Genomic DNA, 19567 nt, shown 5'->3' with positions numbered 1-19567 from the left:
ATCAAAATATTGCAAAAAAACAACCATACATAATAAGTTTCAATTCTATAGGGGGCCTAAGCATGTGCTGTCGAAAAAAACAGTATAAAATAAATATATGAAATTTGTAGCCAATCAACATATCAGCCAACACTCATTAATATATAAAATTTCCATATTAATTAATAGTGAAAAACAGATATGTTCCAATATAAAAATGGAAAAATTAGGATTTAACCAATTTCCCCCTTTTTTACATAACTGTTGACTTTTCACACAAATCCATGTCAATGCATGATTCATGCATAAACATGGGTTTCCATTGCAATCCATGCTAGCATTTGAAAAAAAAAAAATGAAGTTTCTATAGCATTTCCATATCCTTTGAGTCCCAGCCCGTCTTCGTATCGAGTCGAAATTTCTCCCCAAATCCAAACTTTGATCCAATATAAACCAAGAGTGATTGAACTCACCTAAGGAACAAAATTATTTTAATAAAATGGAGAATTTTTAGGTTTTTGGAAAATTTCCCAATTTTCTATCAATTTTGCCTATTTATGTATGTTTCCCTAGTATCGGGAATGTTATCACTAGTATCGAGGATATTATTGATGGTATCGCCAATACCAAGAAACCTTTTATAATGGAATCTTCTCAAAATATCATTGATATCGATAATATTTCCAAATATAGCTGATATTTCAAAAATATCAGAGATATTTGAAAATTTTAAAACTTCCATCAATTTCAGTATCACTGACCTAGAAATACCGATAATATCGGCCATATCATCAATTATATTGTTGATATTTAGAACACTGATACCTTCCCAAACTACAATCAGTGTTCGAATTATCTCTGATATTATCGAAATATCTCCAATATTATCTTTATCTCCAGCTCAGCGATATCGATAACGCTGGTAGCGATACCTATAACGCTGATAGTATCAGAAATTCCAAGTGTTAGCAATGTATCGTTAAGTATCGCCAACGTATCAATATCGCTAATGTAATCGCCAATATTTTCAACTACGTAAATTCTAAGTAACACTTGTATTGCCAATGCATCAATATTGCCAATGTATCGCCAATATTTTCAACTACGTAAATTCTATGTAATGCTTGTATCATAAGCATATCGATGATATTTCAATAATATTACCAACATATTGATATCATTAAAATTTTGTTTATTAGAAAAAATTTTATTTCAATTTTTTTGCATCAGCACATGGTTGTATGCAGTGTTCAATTTGTCATTGATAATATTGATAATATCTTGATATTATCAATATCGCAACATGCGCAGTATTGAGATCGCGATCTTTCGTTTCCTTTCCAATTGTTGATGATTTCTTGATGAAATATCATGTATTGTTGATATTTTGCAATATCGATGGATGTTTGAATGGAAGGTTAGATGGTTAAATAGGTCGGCTGCGATGGTTGGATTGAGTTCTTACAACAACATATGCTTTTAAGGCCCTTTTTGCAATTTTCTTTATTTCTAAATATACAAGTATGTACATTTTAACATCTCCTGAAGTTTCGCTGAAAATTCCAACATTTTTCCCATGTTTCCCCACATTTCCAATTATCAGCAATATTATTAGCAATATCAATATTGTTTTCGTATCCCTGGCCAGCGAAACTTGTAGCAATACCGATACTTCGAACACTGACTACAATACACAAAAAGGTTATTTACCTACTTGGATATGAACAAAAAGCACATACTTGGGAGGTGGTGGTCAAATGCTGGAGACTGTGAAAAGTGAAAGGTATGAATTTTGTCCAACCATAGTCCAACAAAAGGCAACAACCCTAGGTACAGCAAGGTTTCCCCAGACACAAGAGCATGGAGTAGCCTCTTCACCAGGGACTATAAAGGCCGTGAAGAAGGATTCAGATGAAGACCAGTTTGGGTTCCACCATCTTAATGTCTATCATCTCCGGCAATGTATGCATCCTCCAAAAGGCTCGTGAAAATTTCAAGCTCTTCAATTTCCTCATCTTTCAAATGTCAATGAAAAGTGATGTTCCACAAAAAACTCCCCCAACCCCCTCAAATAATTTTATCGCATTCCTTAATCCACATCCCTTTACTAGAGCACACCTTATAGGCCATCAGAAAAGACACATTCCAATCCCCTATCTCCAACCCATGTGTCCTCCTAAATGTCACACTACTTCCTTCCCCAACACTAAAGTGAATATCCTTCTTAAAAGCCAATCCCAATTCCATAGAAGCGCCTTCCAACTTATAAATTTTCTTCTGCACACTAGTCTCAAATGAACAAACCCATCCTCCCCTGGATTCCAACCATCTCCTTGCCCATATTTACTGCAGATCACTTACCTCCAAAGGGCCTTTGGTTCTTGACCAAATCTCCACCACCACTTTGACAGCAAGGCCGAATTCTTCTCCTTCAATCTTCCAATTCCTGAGTCACCTTTATGGAAATTCCACATATCTGTGAACCAACTACCACAGAACTGTGGCCAACAGTGGCAATGGGCTAGTCGCCTTCTCGATATATTTATTTGCTTCTAGCCAAGAAATTGAAATTTTGGAATATTTGGATTTTCCTTTTCTCAGCAAAATATTTCTCGTTTCTTGCATTGAAAGAAGCCCTTAATCAAATTAATAAATTGCATGCAGAAGATTACTATTACTAGAGGCACACTACCAGCACTTGGCACTGGATTGGGGGGGAGTTTGTGGTGGATCCAAATTGTTGTGCTCATTGGCCATCAATGAGCACAACAGTTTTAAAACGAAGAAGGTTTTTCCTTGTTTTTTGTCGTATTTGTATCCCAAAACCTTGGTTTTTGTGATATTTTCTATCTTTATTATTTTCATTATTATATATTTTAGATTTTAAAAAATCATTTTCTTGACCCACCTAACTGACCACCTCAAACTTAGTCGTGGTTTGTGAACTATGACATGAAGAATGATATCTGATATGTCAGTTCTCACAGCAGTATGCAAACATGAATGCTGTAAATGATTTAGTAAATGATTGCGTGAGTAAATGGTAATCGGCACTTTCTGATTTGATAGCAAAACAGCAGATAAGGAAAAAGTAAAAGAGGAGAATTTATGGTGATACTAGCAAAAGCTGTTGGATTTTGAATTAAACTTTAAGTCCACATTAAGATCAAGAGAAAAACAACGAGGAAAATTACCTTCCAAAAAAAAAAAAAAAAAAGTTCAAAATTTGACAGGAAATTACCTACAGAATGCATCCAACTGAGCATGTAAAAGCTTGGTAGAAAGAATCATGGATTCACCAACATCCTTTGAGGTACTGTAGAATATCAGCTCTGGACCAATAGCCTGAAAAGGAAGATATTTTAAAAACAAAACCAGCTATTATGAAAAACTCCAAGTGAGACTGACTACTGTAAACCACAAAATGACAGAATATCAAACATCTGCAAATTGTATACGTTACAAAGGTAGCCATCATGCTTGAAGTAAGATACTAATATATTTCCATCCCAACAAAGAATTATAGTTATGCAAGATAGCATGTTAAAATACATGGCTTAAAATCTCAAATGAGTACTTGAAAAACTCAATAAGTTGATATTGAGACTCGAGATTTTAACTTTTTATTTTTTTAATCATGAAAGTTGGACCAAAGCCCAAAACAAGAATTTATTTTTTTTAGGCGAACCTTTTTGGGTTTTTACGGGTTGGATGGGTGGAATCAAGTTTATACCACTCCAAAACCAACCCTTTCTCACTCTGAAATCTTGAGAACATATGACTATATATGATCACTCTGACCTCTTTCTTCATTGTTAGCTTTCAGGCAGTGATTTGGGGGTGATATGGCGACTTCTATCAGTGGTTTCACAGTGAAGAGAGCCGACAAGGTCAAATTGGTGAAGAAAATTACCTGATCTATTCAAGTATGATTCATTACCTTTTACTCAGTTATTTTCAGTAAATAAATAATGCTCCTATATATCTTTCAGATATCACTGGGTTGGTGAACATGATTCAGTTGTCGTTTAGCATGATATAGGATCTACAAAGACTTGCTCTGACCATCATACAGCAAGTGAACTTCTGGTCCAATTCATAGTAAATTGAGCATCCAAGAGAAGCACTACCTAATATCAGAATGCATTCATCTGAAGATGGCTTTGATAGCATACCAATATTTAGTCCCAATTTGGCCTGCTCATGTAATGTTAATGCAATTTTTTGTTCACATTCTTGCAAGAAGAATGTATCCATTCATGCTGTTTTACTCGCATAACCACTCTTCAAGTGTCATCAAAATATGCAATATAGGGGAGGGGCCGCATTAAGAAACTCAATATCTAATTATCTAATCAAATTCTAGTAAACATCAATGCAGAAGTTCATACAGGACCTGCAACTCAATGATAAACTCTGTCGACCTGCCAACCTCAGCATTTGGAGCTGGTACATGCTCCCTCCTTTCCTCCAAAGCATCCTGAAGAAGACCTTTATTCCCTCTCTCTAAGAAGACATTATCATTTTCTGAAGCTGAATAGCTACTATTACTTCCAAGTAAAATGCAAGAATCCAAATATTCCCCATTCTGCAGCAAGAAATAATTCATTAGGTCAAGGATTATTTTCACGCTAACCAGATGATTATGAATACAAGTCATGAATGGAACCCAGTTAAATGGTTAGAATAACATATATGGAAGAGAAAAATACCTTTATAAAGACATTTTTAAATTGCAGCCACTTTCCACTCCCCACATAAATTATGGGTTCTGGGCTAGGACTCGAGAGATTCCTTCCCTGCCTATCCTGTAAATATAAACTGCCACCTTTCCCGTCATAAACAAAATGGTCAAATCTTTCATCGTCAACAAACAAAGGTTTCTGAGGTGAGAGTGAAAATTCAGCAGAAGGCTGATAGTAAATTGGTTGATCAAGAATGATTGCAGCAACTATTTGTGAAGAGTTGTTATCTTCCTCGTTTGATAGCATACTGCGAACTGTTGGAACAAAGAACTCGACAATAGCAAGTAAAAAATCAAGTGCAACCAGCATTTGTGGCCTCTGGACACACAAAGATATAGCAGTTGACGACTGGCTAAATTTGGCATCAAGAATTAGCATTGTAAGGGATGGTGTCAAAGCATTGTTTTTCCCCCTGTTTGTTTCATGGGAACCAACATTCTTATTATTATCATCAACCACGTGATGAAGGGAATATCCAAAACTCTCAGGTTTTCCAATTGCAAGCCTGAATTCTTGTAAAGTTCCCTCGCGGTCATCAATAACAGTGAAACCCTTAAGTGTTGCTAAAAGGAAGCCATCTCCTACTGAATTAGACTTGTAGAGAAGCCATGCACCAGTCACCTGCAATGAGAGGATGGCAATGGATTAGGACATCAGATTTCCAGCTGGTCTGTTAAAAACTGAACTGTCGAATGGCAATATCGTGAGCAACATTCAAATTTGCTCAAAAGAGTCAAAACACTCACATAATAATAACGAATAAATCAGAAGTACAAAGAATTGTGGGGCTGGAAGAATATACTGCTTTTGAGTTCCATATTACGGTTCGCAGTCATTCAATATTACAGGGTGGAACACTTGAAAGGTATATATGGAACAACTGTAACTAACGAATGTAAATTCAAACAAACTTAAAAATAAGAATGACCATGAATTACATCATTGATATAGCTAACATAATACACGGCAACCAGATATGGAAGCTGAAGAAGCAGGCTGCTATATTGTTACTTGAATCAATGACTCAAACTTGAGGGAGGGACTTCTTTATATGAGGAAATTTGGAAGTACAAAATTGCCTTTAACTTGGGTTATTCAAGCATGACCTGTATATTATATTTTAAGACCACTCCAATTTATCATTTGATTCAAGCTCTAGGTCTTCACTGACCCAAAAGCTAATCTTCAGACTGTGAATATCATGTATATGAATATTGTATATATGGGTTGTTAGGTGTAAAATACCATGTATAGAGAAGCTCTAAATAAGCTTCCTTGTATAGCCTTGTAATGTGGTTATTTAAACCCACCTTTGGGTTGAAGAAATACAGAAAAACATTCTCCAGATTCTTGAATTGTCATGGTATCAGAGCCATCATCCAGCCACCGCAAATCTCTGCCATTCCAGGCATCATCGTCGTCATAGCTCCACTCCTCCATTGATTCCAGCGGCCCATTCCTGCCGCACGACCGGCCGCATCACTCCTCCATTGATTCCGGCGGCCCATTCCTGCCGCACGACAGGCCGCACGATTGGCCACACCTCCAGATCCGGCCACACCTCCAGATCCACCTCTGTCTTCACATCTGGCTTCATTGATCTAAGATCTATTGAAACCATCAAGTTGCTTATTCGTCAGATTCAGTCCATCAACGACAGCGGCTCTACCTCTGCTCGTCAGATTTAGTCCTGCTGGCCCAGAAATCAGTGGTACATTTCTTCTTTGTAGTTTTTCTTTATTATGGCATTCATGAATCCCTCTGATAAGATCGAAACTATCCCTGTTAGGTTGGATGGGAAAAAATCTTCTGTGGCAGTTTCAATTCAAGCATTTTTTAGCAGGAAAGAGCCTCTACGGCTATTTAGATGGTTCTACGGGCAAACCAAAAGATGAAAAGGAACTCCTATCTTGGACCACAAATAATTCAACGGTGATCACATGGATCCTTAACAGTGTTAAGAGCAACATTGCAATTAACCTCACGTCATTCGAGACTGCATCCGAAATATGGGCTTACTTGAAAATGTGTTATCAACAATCAAATCATGCCCGTCGCTATCAAGTAGAGTATGAGCTGTCAAAATTAAAACAAGGAGCTCTGAGTATGCAAGATTTCTATTCTAAACTTACCTCCCTTTGGCATGAGATTCAACTTATGGATCCAGTTATTCCCCCTGCAGCGGTTGAGATAGTAAAGATACTTCGCGACACTAGTAAATTGATACAATTTCTATATAAACTCCGTCCGGAGTTTGAACCAACCCGAGCCGCTCTGATGAACCGGCATCAACTTCCATCTCTTGAGGCCGCTCTATCTGATTTGATGGCAGAAGAAACACGTTTGAAAACCCTTACTTCCATGAGAGAGGTTGTTCCTGATGCTGCCTTCATTACTCGCAATTTTTCCGAAAAGTCACACGACATGTCGAAAGTTAAATGTTTTGAGTGTAATGGATTTGGTCATGTGGCTGCCCGTTGTCCCAATAAGAAAGAAAATATGAATTCCTCTGGACCAAGTACTCTGTTTTGTCGACACTGAAAACAAGAAGGACATGATATAGCCAATTGCCCGACTCGCCCTCCTCTACCTCCTCACTACCAGCGACGTGAACGTGCATTTCTGGCTTCCTCTACTGCGAAGCCTGACTCAGATTCATCTATGGCCCCATCGGTGCAACCTAATATACTTTCCCCAAAACAAATTCAGCAAATCCTTCAAGCTATGGGTTCTTCAGGTTCGATAGGTAATATTGATCCTAGAAATCTTTGGTATATTAACTCAAGGGCATCTAATCATATGATTGGGGATCTTTCTTGTCTAACTGATTGTGTTCCATATAGTGGCGTGGGTTCCATCTGCACTGCGGATGGGAACCATTTACCTATTCTCATATCGGGTCCTTGAAAGTCTCACCTTCATCATCTCGCAATTTCTTCCTTTGTAAAGTGTTTTATGTTACTAAATTATCTGCCAACTTGATTTCGGTTGCTCAACTAGTGGAGAATAACTGTTTGGTTTTGTTTTCTCAGTCTGGTTGTTTCATACAGGATCTAGAAACAGGAAGCTGATTGGGAAGGGCCATATGAGAGGACAGTTATTTACTTTGGCGTTCGATCCCAGAGTTGTCTCATCGCGTTGTTTTTTTCTTCCATTTTCTCATGATATTTCTTTTGCTAATAAATGCTGGAAACTTTAGCATAATTGTTTAGGGCATCCAAATTCTAAAAACATGCTTTTCTTATTTCGATCTGGTCTTTTGAATGAGGAAATCAATATTAGTCCCATTTCCATTGACATGAACTATGTTAGTTGCAAAGTGTGTAAATCTACTGCATTGCCCTTTTCATTAAGTAACACTCGTACCCAGAATCTGTTTGATCTCGTTCATACTGATGTTTGGGGTCCATTTCCAATCTTGGCTCCTAGTGGTTCATTGTATTACATAATCTTTGTGGATGACTTTTCAAGACACACTTGGATTTATTTCATGAAACACAAGTCTAAAGCATTTTCATGTCACAGACAAATTTCATCATATGTGGAGACCCAATTTGCAAAGAAAATTAAAATTCTATGGCCTGACACTGGGGGAGAATATATGTCCTCCGAGTTTAAGACTTTTCTAAGTTCAAATGGAACTATACATCAACGAACGTGTCCTCACACACCAGAGCAAAATGGAGTAGTAGAACGAAAGAATCGGCACACTACTGAAGTAGCAACCACCATGATGGAGTATGCAAGTGATCCAAAATTTCTTTGGGCTGAAGCAAAATCAACAACTGTGTATCTGATCAATCGATTACCTTCCAGTGTTTTGGCCAACCGGAAAACTCTCACGTTCTTCCTTCATGATAAAGATCCAGATTATAGTCGGTTACAAGTGTTTGGATGCATTGTTTTTGTTCATCTTCCAGAACGAGAACGGGATAAACTCAATCCCAGGGCAGCTAAATGTGTATTTCTTGGATATGGGAAGCATCAGAAAGGGTATCGTTGTTATGATCCATTTTCTCATCGTGTTCGTGTGTCTAGACATGTCACATTCTTTGAAATTTTACTATACTATAAAGTTGTCCATGCATCTCCTTCAATTACCATTGTTCCATCTTCCATTTCTCATGTCTTCTTTTGAAGACAATCATTCTATGTTTCCTTCTCCCACTCCTCCTTTGCAGGTCTACCAACGTCGTGTGAAGCCTATCTCTCTTGGGTCCTCTCCCTCAACTGCTCCTGCTTCCGATCAGGTGTCTTCTTCTCCTATAGCACAAGTAACTATCCAATCTTCCACTGAGATCCAATGACGCCGTTCCGGTCGTCCGTCTGTTCCTCCCCGTCGATTAAATCTTTTTGCCTCTCATCATGCCTTGTTTTCTGGATTAGATTCTTTGGTTGTCCCTACTTATTCTCAGGCATATACACAACCGTGTTGGGTAAAGGCCATGGATGATGAGATTCAGGCACTCGAGGAGAATGCTACTTGAACGCTGGTTCTATCACCTGAGGGTAAGCAAGTGATAGGAAGCAAATGGGTATATACTGTGAAATTAAAATCTGATGGGAGCTTAAATCAATACAAAGCTCAGCTCGTGGCCCAGGGCTATAAACAAGAGTATGGAGTTGATTATGATGAGACATTCGCTCCAGTGGGAAAAATGAAAACGGTCCGTTCCTTGATCACTATAAGTGCTTCTAAAGGTTGGCAACTCAGTCAACTCGATGTCAAGAATGCTTTCCTCCATGGAAATCTCAAAGAAGAAGTTTACTTGAAGCAACCTCCCGGTTACAAATCCAAGGATCCACGCTTAGTTTGCAAGCTATCTAAAGCTTTATATGGACTCAAACAAGCACCAAGAGCATGGTTTGAAAATTTCCATGGGGTGTTAACGACGGCGGGCTATTCTCAAAGCCAATATGACTCCTCACTGTTTATTCTCAAGCCTGATTCAAGTCTAGTTGCTTTATTGGTCTGTGTTGATGATATTCTCATCACAGGAAGTGATGCTCAAGGAATTGCCGATCTCAAATCATTACTTCACTCGTCCTTTCATATGAAGGATATGGGCCGTTAACATATTTGGGTCTTGAAATTTCTCGTATTACTCAAGGTTATCTATTGAGTCAACGGAAGTATACCTGTGATTTGATCAATCTAGCAAACCTTACAAATAACAAGACCCATGAGACTCCTTTGGAATTGAATGTCAAGTATGGGAAAGATGATGGAGACCTTCTCTCCGATATTACATCCTATAGGCAGCTGGTGGGGAGATTAGTCTATCTCACTATGTCTCGTCCCGATATCTCATATGCAGTTCATGTTGTTAGCCAGTTTGTTGAGGCTCCTTGCACATTGCATATGACGGCAATTCATCGCATTATTCGATACCTTAGAGGTACCCTCAACTAGGCGCTTCTCTTCCATCATCACATGATCCACAATTATCTACTTACTCTGATGCAGATTGGGCAGGATGTCCCATTTCACGACGGTCCACCACTGGTTATTGTGTTTTCTTGGGACAATCATTGGTTAGCTGGAAGTGTAAAAAGCAAACCACGGTATCTAGATCCAGCACAGAAGCCGAATACCGTGCAATGGCAAACGCATGTAGTGAAATTACTTGGTTCTGGGGATTGTTGACGGGACTTGGGATCCATTTGTCTGTGGTGACCCCATTATATGCTAACAATCTTAGTGCGATTCAGTTGGCTTCGAATCCAGTATTTCACGAGCGCACTAAACACATTGAAGTTGACTACCACTTTTTGAGAGAAAAAGACCCTACTCTTCTTCCGGAAAGAAACTCCATGCCACGCCAATAACCAATCACCCACTGACCCTGGCATAACCTTGAAGGCAAAAGGACAATGAATAACGAGATGATTTACCGACACCGCATTTGACATACAGAAGGTGCACATATTCGGGATTTCCCTAGAACGCTTCTGATGATTATCTATCGTAAGGACTTTTTCCTTGCCAACCAACCAATGTTCGAAGTATTGGTATCACTACAGGTTTCGCTAGAGCGAGCTACTTTAGCCAACCAACCCGCCTACTGATGTATTACGCAGCCCGAATTGCGAAAAACCCCTTGATTGACGGTCGTTTCCCTGTTTTAATTTCGTTTTTACTATAAATGGTAAGTTTTAGTTTGATTATAACTCTTCATCCGTTGGGCTTTGGAGTTGCGCCCAACATGAAAAGAGCTTAGAATAATTAGGGGAACGGTTTGGTGAAGCCAAATAGGACACTTACTATTTTTGGCCGAAAACCTTGCGCACTAGTAGACATCACGACCGGCTATAAATAGTAAGTTTACTATTTCTAGTAAGTCGCGGCTTCTGAGAGGGTGAGGTGTAGTTTGATTATGAGTTCTTTCCAATAGCTTGATACCCTTATTTAAAGGGTTGTGAACTCGATTTTATTAATTCATCAATCAATTTCGAATTTATTAGAATTTATTTCTATTTTCTGCTTTCTTTCCTCGTGGATTCGAGAAGTCTTTGTGAGGAGTCCAGAGAAGTTCCGTGGATTCGGAATAGTTATCCTCTTGAGGAAGACGGTGCTCGACCTCACGTCCTCCCCTGCGTCGCAAAACAGATGGACACAGGGATTTATCACAAACATCTTGGTGGGCCCTATCTATGGCTAAGTAACCTGCTCTCTAGACTTAAATGTCCACCGACCAGTGGCTTTACACTGATTGCTGTTGATGTCGGTGCCAACTTAACTCTGACTCCAAGTGAGCCCACCTTGATGTTTGTGAGAAATCCACTTATATATGGGCGCGGATAGTACCGACGGTGCATCCAAGGGTCATTCTGAGGAAGGGGGCTCCGGTGAGGAGGAAATCGACGACATACTCTTTCAACACCCGGACATGGCGGCGATCGAGTAGATCGAACGGATCGAGAATTCAAGATGAGAGTTGATATTCCTAGCTTCAATGGCCAATTACACATTGAGGATTTCCTCGATTGGCTTTCTGAAGTTGAGCGATTTTTTGACTATATGGACATCCCTGAAGTAAAGAAGGTCAAGCTTGTGGCCTACAAGTTGAAAGGAGGAGCTTTAGCTTGGTGGGAACAACTGCAACTCACGCGAACCAGGCAGACGAAAGCACCAATCCGCACCTGGCAGCGGATGAAGCAGCTACTACGTGCCCGATTCCTCCCTAGCGATTACGATCAGGTATTATTCCAACAATACCAAAATTGTCGACAGGGTAGTCGGTCGGTGAGAGAATACGCAGAAGAATTTTACCGCCTGGCGGCGCGTAACGATTTGGTCGAGACTGAATCGCAGCAAGTCGCCCGATTCAACGGTGGATTGCGTATGGCTATCCAGGATCGGGTCCAGATGCAGTCCGTCTGGACGATGAATGATGCGATCAAGTTGGCTACTCGTGCAGAAGTGCAACTTGAACGTCCTAACACACGGACCTATCCTACTGCAAGGATTCCTGTGGCAGGTCTGCCCCAGGGAACTGCACAACCTAAGGGGAAGGAGCCCGTAGGAGCACGCACTCAACCTCCTACGTTTGAGAACCGAGATCAAGGAAGTGGGCAAGCTAGACCCCAAAGGGGCGTATCGACTGCTGCTGGTCCAAGTAGAATCCCGAACCCCTATGCTCGGCCAAGGCCCGATAACTGCTATCGTTGTGGCCAACCGGGCCACCTATCAAATACTTGTCCCCAGCGAAAAGTGGCAAACCTCGCCATCAATGATGGTAGTGCTGATAACGCTTATGAAGATCCAGATATTGAAGAACAGGAGCATACCACCGAGGACGAGGCAGATGATTCAGGTTGGGTTCAGCAAGATCACGGCGAGTCGCTTGTCGTGAGGCGACTATTATATGCGCCAAGAAAAGAAGTGCATCCACGGCGGCATAACATCTTCCGCACTAGGTGTACGGTGAATCGAAAGGTTTGTGCGACGTGATCATTGATAGTGGGAGTAGCGAGAACATCGTTTCCAAGGTCATGGTGGAAAAATTGCAATTGAAAACGGAGCGTCATCCCTCTCCATATACAATCGGTTGGATCAAGAAGGTCAGCGAAACAAAGGTAACTGAACGATGCACCATATCCTTTTCAATTGGCAAACATTATAAGGATGAAGTAGTATGCGATGTGGTCGACATGGAAGCATGTCACATACTACTCGGTCGGCCATGGCAATCTGACCGTGATGCCACTCATAAAGGGCGAGATAATATATATATCTTCGTCAAGGACGGCCGAAAGACCATATTGGCCACTATGGATCCAGAGGGACCACCTGAAACTTCTAAAGTGGAGGGCCGTTTTCTCTTAACCATACGGGACTTCGTGGAAGAATCAAAGGAAACAGGACAGACTTATGCATTAATTGTAAAAGGGGAAGAACTCGAGCCTACCAACATCCCTGAAATACTAAGGCCCCTGCTACATGAATTCAAAGAAATCTGGCCCGATGACCTTCCCGATGGGTTACCCCCCATGCGGGATATCCAACACCATATCGACTTTGTCCCGGGTCCGGTTTACCGAATCGTCCCCATTATCGAATGAGTCCGAATGAGTGCGAGATTCTGCAGGGGACAAGTAGAGGAGTTGATCCGTAAGGGTCTTATTCGGGAGAGCATGAGTCCATGTGCTGTACCAGCTCTATTAACTCCAAAGAAAGATGGGAGTTGGCGCATGTGTGTTGACAGCCGAGCCATCAACAAAATCACCATAAAATACAGATTTCCTATACCACGGTTGGACGATATGCTGGACATGTTAGAGGGTGCAAAAATATTCTCTAAATTGGACCTAAGGAGCGGCTACCATCAGATTCGAATACGGTCGGGTGATGAGTGGAAAACATCCTTTAAAACGAAGGAAGGATTATACGAATGGATGGTCATGCCCTTCGGGCTTTCGAATGCGCCTAGCACATTTATGAGATTGATGAACCAAGTTCTGAAACCTTTCATTGGGCGGTTCGTTGTGGTTTACTTCGATGATATTTTGATATACAATCAAGACGAAACCACCCATATGGAACACCTCAAGAAGGTCCTTCAAGTGCTCACTAAAAATAAACGATACCTCAATTCAAAAAGTGTAACTTCATGACTAATAGCCTATTGTTCCTGGGTTTTGTTGTCACATCCACGGGCATTTAGGTGGATGAGGAAAATGTGAAGGCAATCAGAGAATGGCCGGTTCCCACAAATATTCACGAAGTGTGAAGTTTTCATGGACTGGTGACATTCTATCATCGGTTCGTGAAAAATTTAAGTACCATTGTGTCACCAATCACAAATTGCATGAAGAAATGGCAATTTCAGTGGACTGATGAAGCCGACAGGAGCTTTGCTGAAATCAAGCGCAGGTTATCCACGACCCCGATTCTTGTACTTCCCAACTTCGACAAACTGTTTGAAGTCGAATGTGATGCCTCATATGTCGAAATTGGGGGAGTTTTGTCTCAAGAAGGTATGTCGGTAGCCTTCAACAGCGAGAAACTTAGCGATGCACGTAAGAAGTGGTCTACATATAAGATCGAGTCATACACGGTGGTCCAGGCACTGCAGTAGTGGCGACATTATTTGATTCAAAGGGAATTTATACTTTACACGGACCATCAAGCTCTTAAATTCATTAATAGTCAAGCTAACATTAACCGTGTGCATGTTAGGTAGATCTCGTTTTTGCAAGGAATTCACGTTCGTACTAAAACATAAGTCAAGGCAACAGAATAAAGTAGCTGATGCACTAAGTCGCCGTGCAACTTTATTAGTCACTATGAGCAATGAAGTTATTGGGTTCGAGCGCCTCAAAGACATATATGTCGATGACGACGACTTCAAAGACGCATGGGTTAGATGCCAAGAAGGTCACCCCGGCGACTTACATATGCAAAACGGGTTCCTCTTCAAAGGGAATCGATTGTGCATCCCTCAAAGTTCTCTAAAAAAGTAGATTATTCAAGAGCTACGTGGAGGTATCCTCGGTGGACACCTTGGGCAAGACAAGACACAAGCTCTTGTGGAGAGCGGTATTACTGGCCACAATTGGTATGTGATGTGGAAAAAGTCGTACAACGTTGTCATATTTGTTAGACCTCTAAGGGACAATCTCATAATACTAGCCTCTACACCCCGTTACCTGTGCCTGACGGTACTTGGGAAGATTTATCTATGGACTTCGTGCTTGATCTTCCACGAACACAACGTGGCATGGATTAGTGTTCGTGGTGGTAGATCGTTTCTCCAAGATGGCGCACTTTATCCCATGTAAGAAGACTCTCGATGCCACACACGTGGCGAATCTATTCTTGAGAGAAATTGTGCGGCTACATGGGGTTCCTAAGACTATTACTTCGGACCGTGACAAGAAGTTCATAAGCCACTTTTGGTGGACTTTGTGGACTCGATTCGATACACGACTTCGATTCGCGCCTACCACCCACAGACGACGGTCAAACCGAGGTTGTGAATCGCACGTTGGGAAACCTCCTTCGGTGTATTTCAGGAGAAAACCGAAGCCGTGGGATTTGGCTTTGTCTCAAGCGGAGTTTGCATTCAACAACATGGTGAACCGCTCGACAGAAAAATCCCTGTTCCAAGTTATTTATGGACGAGTACATCGCCACACACTAGACTTGGTCCCTCTGCCCAAGCTCCCAGGCATGAGCATTGCAGCGGAACATATGGCTGACAAGATCATGGGCATTCATGCGGAAGTACAAACCAAGTTACATGCCTCGAACGAAAAATACAAGGAGCAAGCCGACAAACATCGGCGACAAAAAGTGTTCGAGGTGGGTGACCAAGTAATGGTCCATCTGCGCAAAGAACGATTTCCGACCGGAACGTACAACAAGTTGAAGAATAAAAAGATTGGACCGGTACCAATCATCCGAAAGATCAATGACAACGCTTATGTTGTTGATCTTCCAGATGACATGGCGATCTCACGGACTTTCAACGTCGCGGACTTGTTCGAGTATCATGAACCAGCGCATGATGAGAACTCGAGGACGAGTTCTTTTGAAGTGGAGGGGACTGATGTAGAGCGGGTCGCGGACAGTTTCATGGCCAAGATGGATCAGAAAAGGCCCGGTCGACGACAGAAGTGATCCGGACCATCGGACCTTAGATCGGGCGTATCTCGCAATCCGGAATGAGTTAGCTGACGTAAAATATATGATTTTGGGGTAGAACGAGCTACTTTAGCCAACCAACCCGCTACGCCGGGTTGCGCCGCCCGGAATTGCGAAAAACCCCTTGATTGACGGTCGTTTCCCTGTTTTAATTTCGTTTTTACTATAAATAGTAAGTTTTAGTTTGATTATAACTCTTCATCCGTTGGGCTTTAGGAGTTGCGCCCAACATGAAAAGAGCTTAGAATAATTAGGGGAACGGTTTGGTGAAGCCAAATAGGACACTTACTATTTTTGGCCGAAAACCTTGCGCACTAGTAGACATCACGACCGTCTATAAATAGTAAGTTTACTATTTATAGTAAGTCGCGGATTCTGAGAGTTTGAGTTGTAGTTTGATTATGATTTCTTTCCCATTGCTTGATACCCTTATTTAAAGGGTTGTGAACTCGATTTTATTCATTCATCAATCAATTTCGAATTTATTAGAATTTATTTCTATTTTCTGCTTTCTTTCCTCGTGGATTCGAGAAGTCTCTGACCCTGGCATAACCTTGAAGGCAAAAGGACAATGAATAACGAGATGATTTACCGACACCGCATTTGACATACAGAAGGTGCACATATTCGGGATTTCCCTAGAACGCTTCTGATGATTATCTATCGTAAGGACTTTTTCCTTGCCAACCAACCAATGTTCGAAGTATTGGTATCACTACAGGTTTCGCTAGCCAAGGATATAGAAACAATATTGATATCACCAATAATATCACAGATAACCAAAAATGTGGAGAAAACATTAGGGAAACATGGGGGTAAATATGGAATTTTTCAGTAGAACTTTAGGAGATGCTAAAATACACATATTTACATGTTAGGAATCATAAATTTGCAAAAAGAATGCATACCTAATAAGTTTTCATTTAATGGGGGCCTAAATGCGTGATGTCGTAAGAAATAAATCCAACCATCCCATCCATTCCATCTATCCATACAACCATCCATTGATATTTCAGAAAATCAACAACACAAGATATTTCACCAAGAATCGTCAACAACTGGAAAGGATAGGAAAGGAAAGATTATAGTCTCGATATCACCCATGTTGCAATAATGTTAATTCACAATATTATTGTCCACTAATTGAACACGATATACAACCTCATAAAAAAAATTGAAATGGAATTTTTTTTAATAAATAGATTTTTAGTGATATTAATACATTGGCAATATTATTGAAATGTTGCTGAAACACTGGCGATACAAGCCACACCTGAAATTTACAAAGTTGAAAATATTCATGATACATTGACGATATTGATACAAAGGCAATACAAGCGACACCTAGAATTTACACAGTAGAAAAGATTGGCGATATATTGTTGATACTTAATGGCACATCATTTATACCTGGAATTTATTATACTACCAGTGTTATTGGTATCGCCGAGCTAAAGATACAGATAATATCATGGATATTTTGATAATATCAGGGATACTTTGAATACTGCAACCAACCATCCAAAAGCCACAATTTTCCAGGGGGGTGGAGTGGTTTCATAAGACCGAACATATCCAATCTTCCCCACCTCTTTTCCTATCATAGATTTGTAAAAAGCATCATAAAATGACAGGACTGAAAAGAACCCAGACCTATCTTTGTGTGACAATAATTTGTCCTCCCCTTCAATCGGGTAACAATAATGAATACAATTAATGAAGGTTGTGCATTCCTCCACTTCATCATCAAGAAGATTTCTTCGGCACAAAGGAGACCAAACAATCTGACCACCCATATAAGAGAAACAACGTGAAACCTTGATGTCAATCCCCGGAGAAAGATGAGCCATCCACGGGAATTCCTTCTTTAAAGAGCATTCACCAACCCAAACATCTTTCCAATATCGGATCTTCTCACCATTACCAAGAGAACCCAATAAAGTTATTGAACTTTGCCTTAATCGAAAGCACACCTTTCCAAATAGATGAGGCTTTATACCAAGAGGAGTTTCTAGTACACCATCCTTCATCCTAGAACCCATACTTGTTTATCATTACCTCCCTCCATAAAACTTCCTCTGCAACTTCAAATCTCCATAGCCACTTCACCGAAAGGGCTATGTTCATCAATTTTAGATTCCCAATGTTGGCTCCCCCATCCTCCTTGGGTCTACAAACTTCCCCCCAATTAACAAGATGAAATTTGTTCTTGTCCTCCCTTTGACCAATAAAAATAAGATCTAGCTAAAAGAATATATCCTAATATTGGTTTTGTGTGGCTTGCCTTTGACAACTAGCATTAGCTATAAAATGGATGACTTTGCAACTTATGCAGGTTGGTTCTTGAGAACCTTCTTAATTTCTTTTTATACCAGAGGAAGATTATTTGATCTACAACTATATCAGATGGACGTTAAGACGGCATTTCTGAACGGAGACTTAGATGAGGAGATCTATATGGATCAACCCACCGGGTTTATGGTCAAAGGGCAAGGGTGCAAAGTTTGCAAGCTCAATAAGTCCATCTATGGCCTGAAACAGTCATCAAGACAATGGTACTTGAAATTTGATGAAGCCATCAAATCAAACAGCTTCTCAATGATCAAGGAGGACCATTACGCGTATGTCAAACAATCTAAGAAGAGTTTCTTGATCATCTCTCTATATGTCGATGATATTATGTTGGTCAGAATCAATACGGAAATGATTGTCGCCACCAAAGGGTGGTTGTCCTCCAAATTTGATATGAAGGACATAGGTGAGGCGAATTATATACTCGGAGTTAAAATTCTTCGGGATCACTCCAAGAAACTTTTATGTCTGTCTCAAGAGACTTTCATCAAAAAAGTGCTCGAGCGTTTTTGTATGCATAATTCTAAATCCATTGACACACCTGTAGAGAAGGGCGTAGCCTTGCATCTCCATCTTTGTCCACAGACAGACGCCGAAAAGGAAAAGATGGCATCCGTTCCATATCCCAGTGATGTCGGCAGTCTGATGTATGCAAGGTGTTCCGTTGCGGTAACAGTGGGTGTAACGATGCCCACTGTTACGAATACGTTGAATCAGCGTAACGGCTTGTATCCATCAATTTTATTTTATTTTTTGCTCCAAAAATTCTGAAAAAAAAAAATATTCAAAAAATCCAAAAAATTATAAATATTCCAAATATGCTTTCATTTATAATTTAGAACATGTTTATAGTAGTGTAACGGTCCAGTCTTTGGTGAAAATGTTGTAGCGAGCTGTCTGATGAATTTATGAATTTGGCGACCTAATATTGGCTACGGATCTTTTATATTTAATTATCTAACTATATAATATCAATATGAATTAACTAAAATAAATCTAATAACAAAATATCTCATATTTGTAGGTATTGGTGTATTAAATACCTTGTGACTTGTGTACATTTTATGTCAACATATAATATAGGGACTTTTGTGTCCAATTATGTAATTCATATATTAACAAATTAATATCATTTTTCCCAATAAATCTTAAGAAAAATTTTGAAATTATATTCAAGTAAATAGTGTTGTCGATTTAGAGTTGATCTACTGGACCATTCGGTGCCCCAAATCAACCTTAAATTCATGCAATCTATTGAACAAAAAAACAAGTGTTTGCAAATTAACGATGAAAAGCATTTAAACGATTTAATTTTGGGATTGTGACTCGGCAACAACAGTGC

At 40.1% G+C, this 19567-nt stretch overlaps 1 protein-coding gene across 5 annotated transcripts in view; it reads right to left on the bottom strand.

Moving 5' to 3' along the window:
• The window catches only part of LOC131232245 (uncharacterized), a 142531-nt gene that overhangs the window by 69502 nt on the left and 53462 nt on the right, over positions 1 to 19567 (bottom strand). For all 5 annotated transcript variants that reach the window (XM_058228453.1, XM_058228452.1, XM_058228454.1 and 2 more), the window contains 3 exons: positions 4692 to 5345; positions 4376 to 4567; positions 3221 to 3324 (listed from right to left, as the gene is read on the bottom strand). In XM_058228453.1, coding sequence (XP_058084436.1) covers positions 3221 to 3324; positions 4376 to 4567; positions 4692 to 5345 — 950 coding nt within the window. The remainder of the gene's footprint in view (positions 1 to 3220; positions 3325 to 4375; positions 4568 to 4691; positions 5346 to 19567) is intronic.

Source organism: Magnolia sinica, chromosome 18 (assembly GCF_029962835.1).
Source record: "Magnolia sinica isolate HGM2019 chromosome 18, MsV1, whole genome shotgun sequence".
NCBI lineage: Eukaryota > Viridiplantae > Streptophyta > Magnoliopsida > Magnoliales > Magnoliaceae > Magnolia > Magnolia sinica.
The sequence above is the reverse complement of the archived record's forward strand: the minus strand, read 5'-3'. Positions and strand labels throughout refer to the sequence as shown.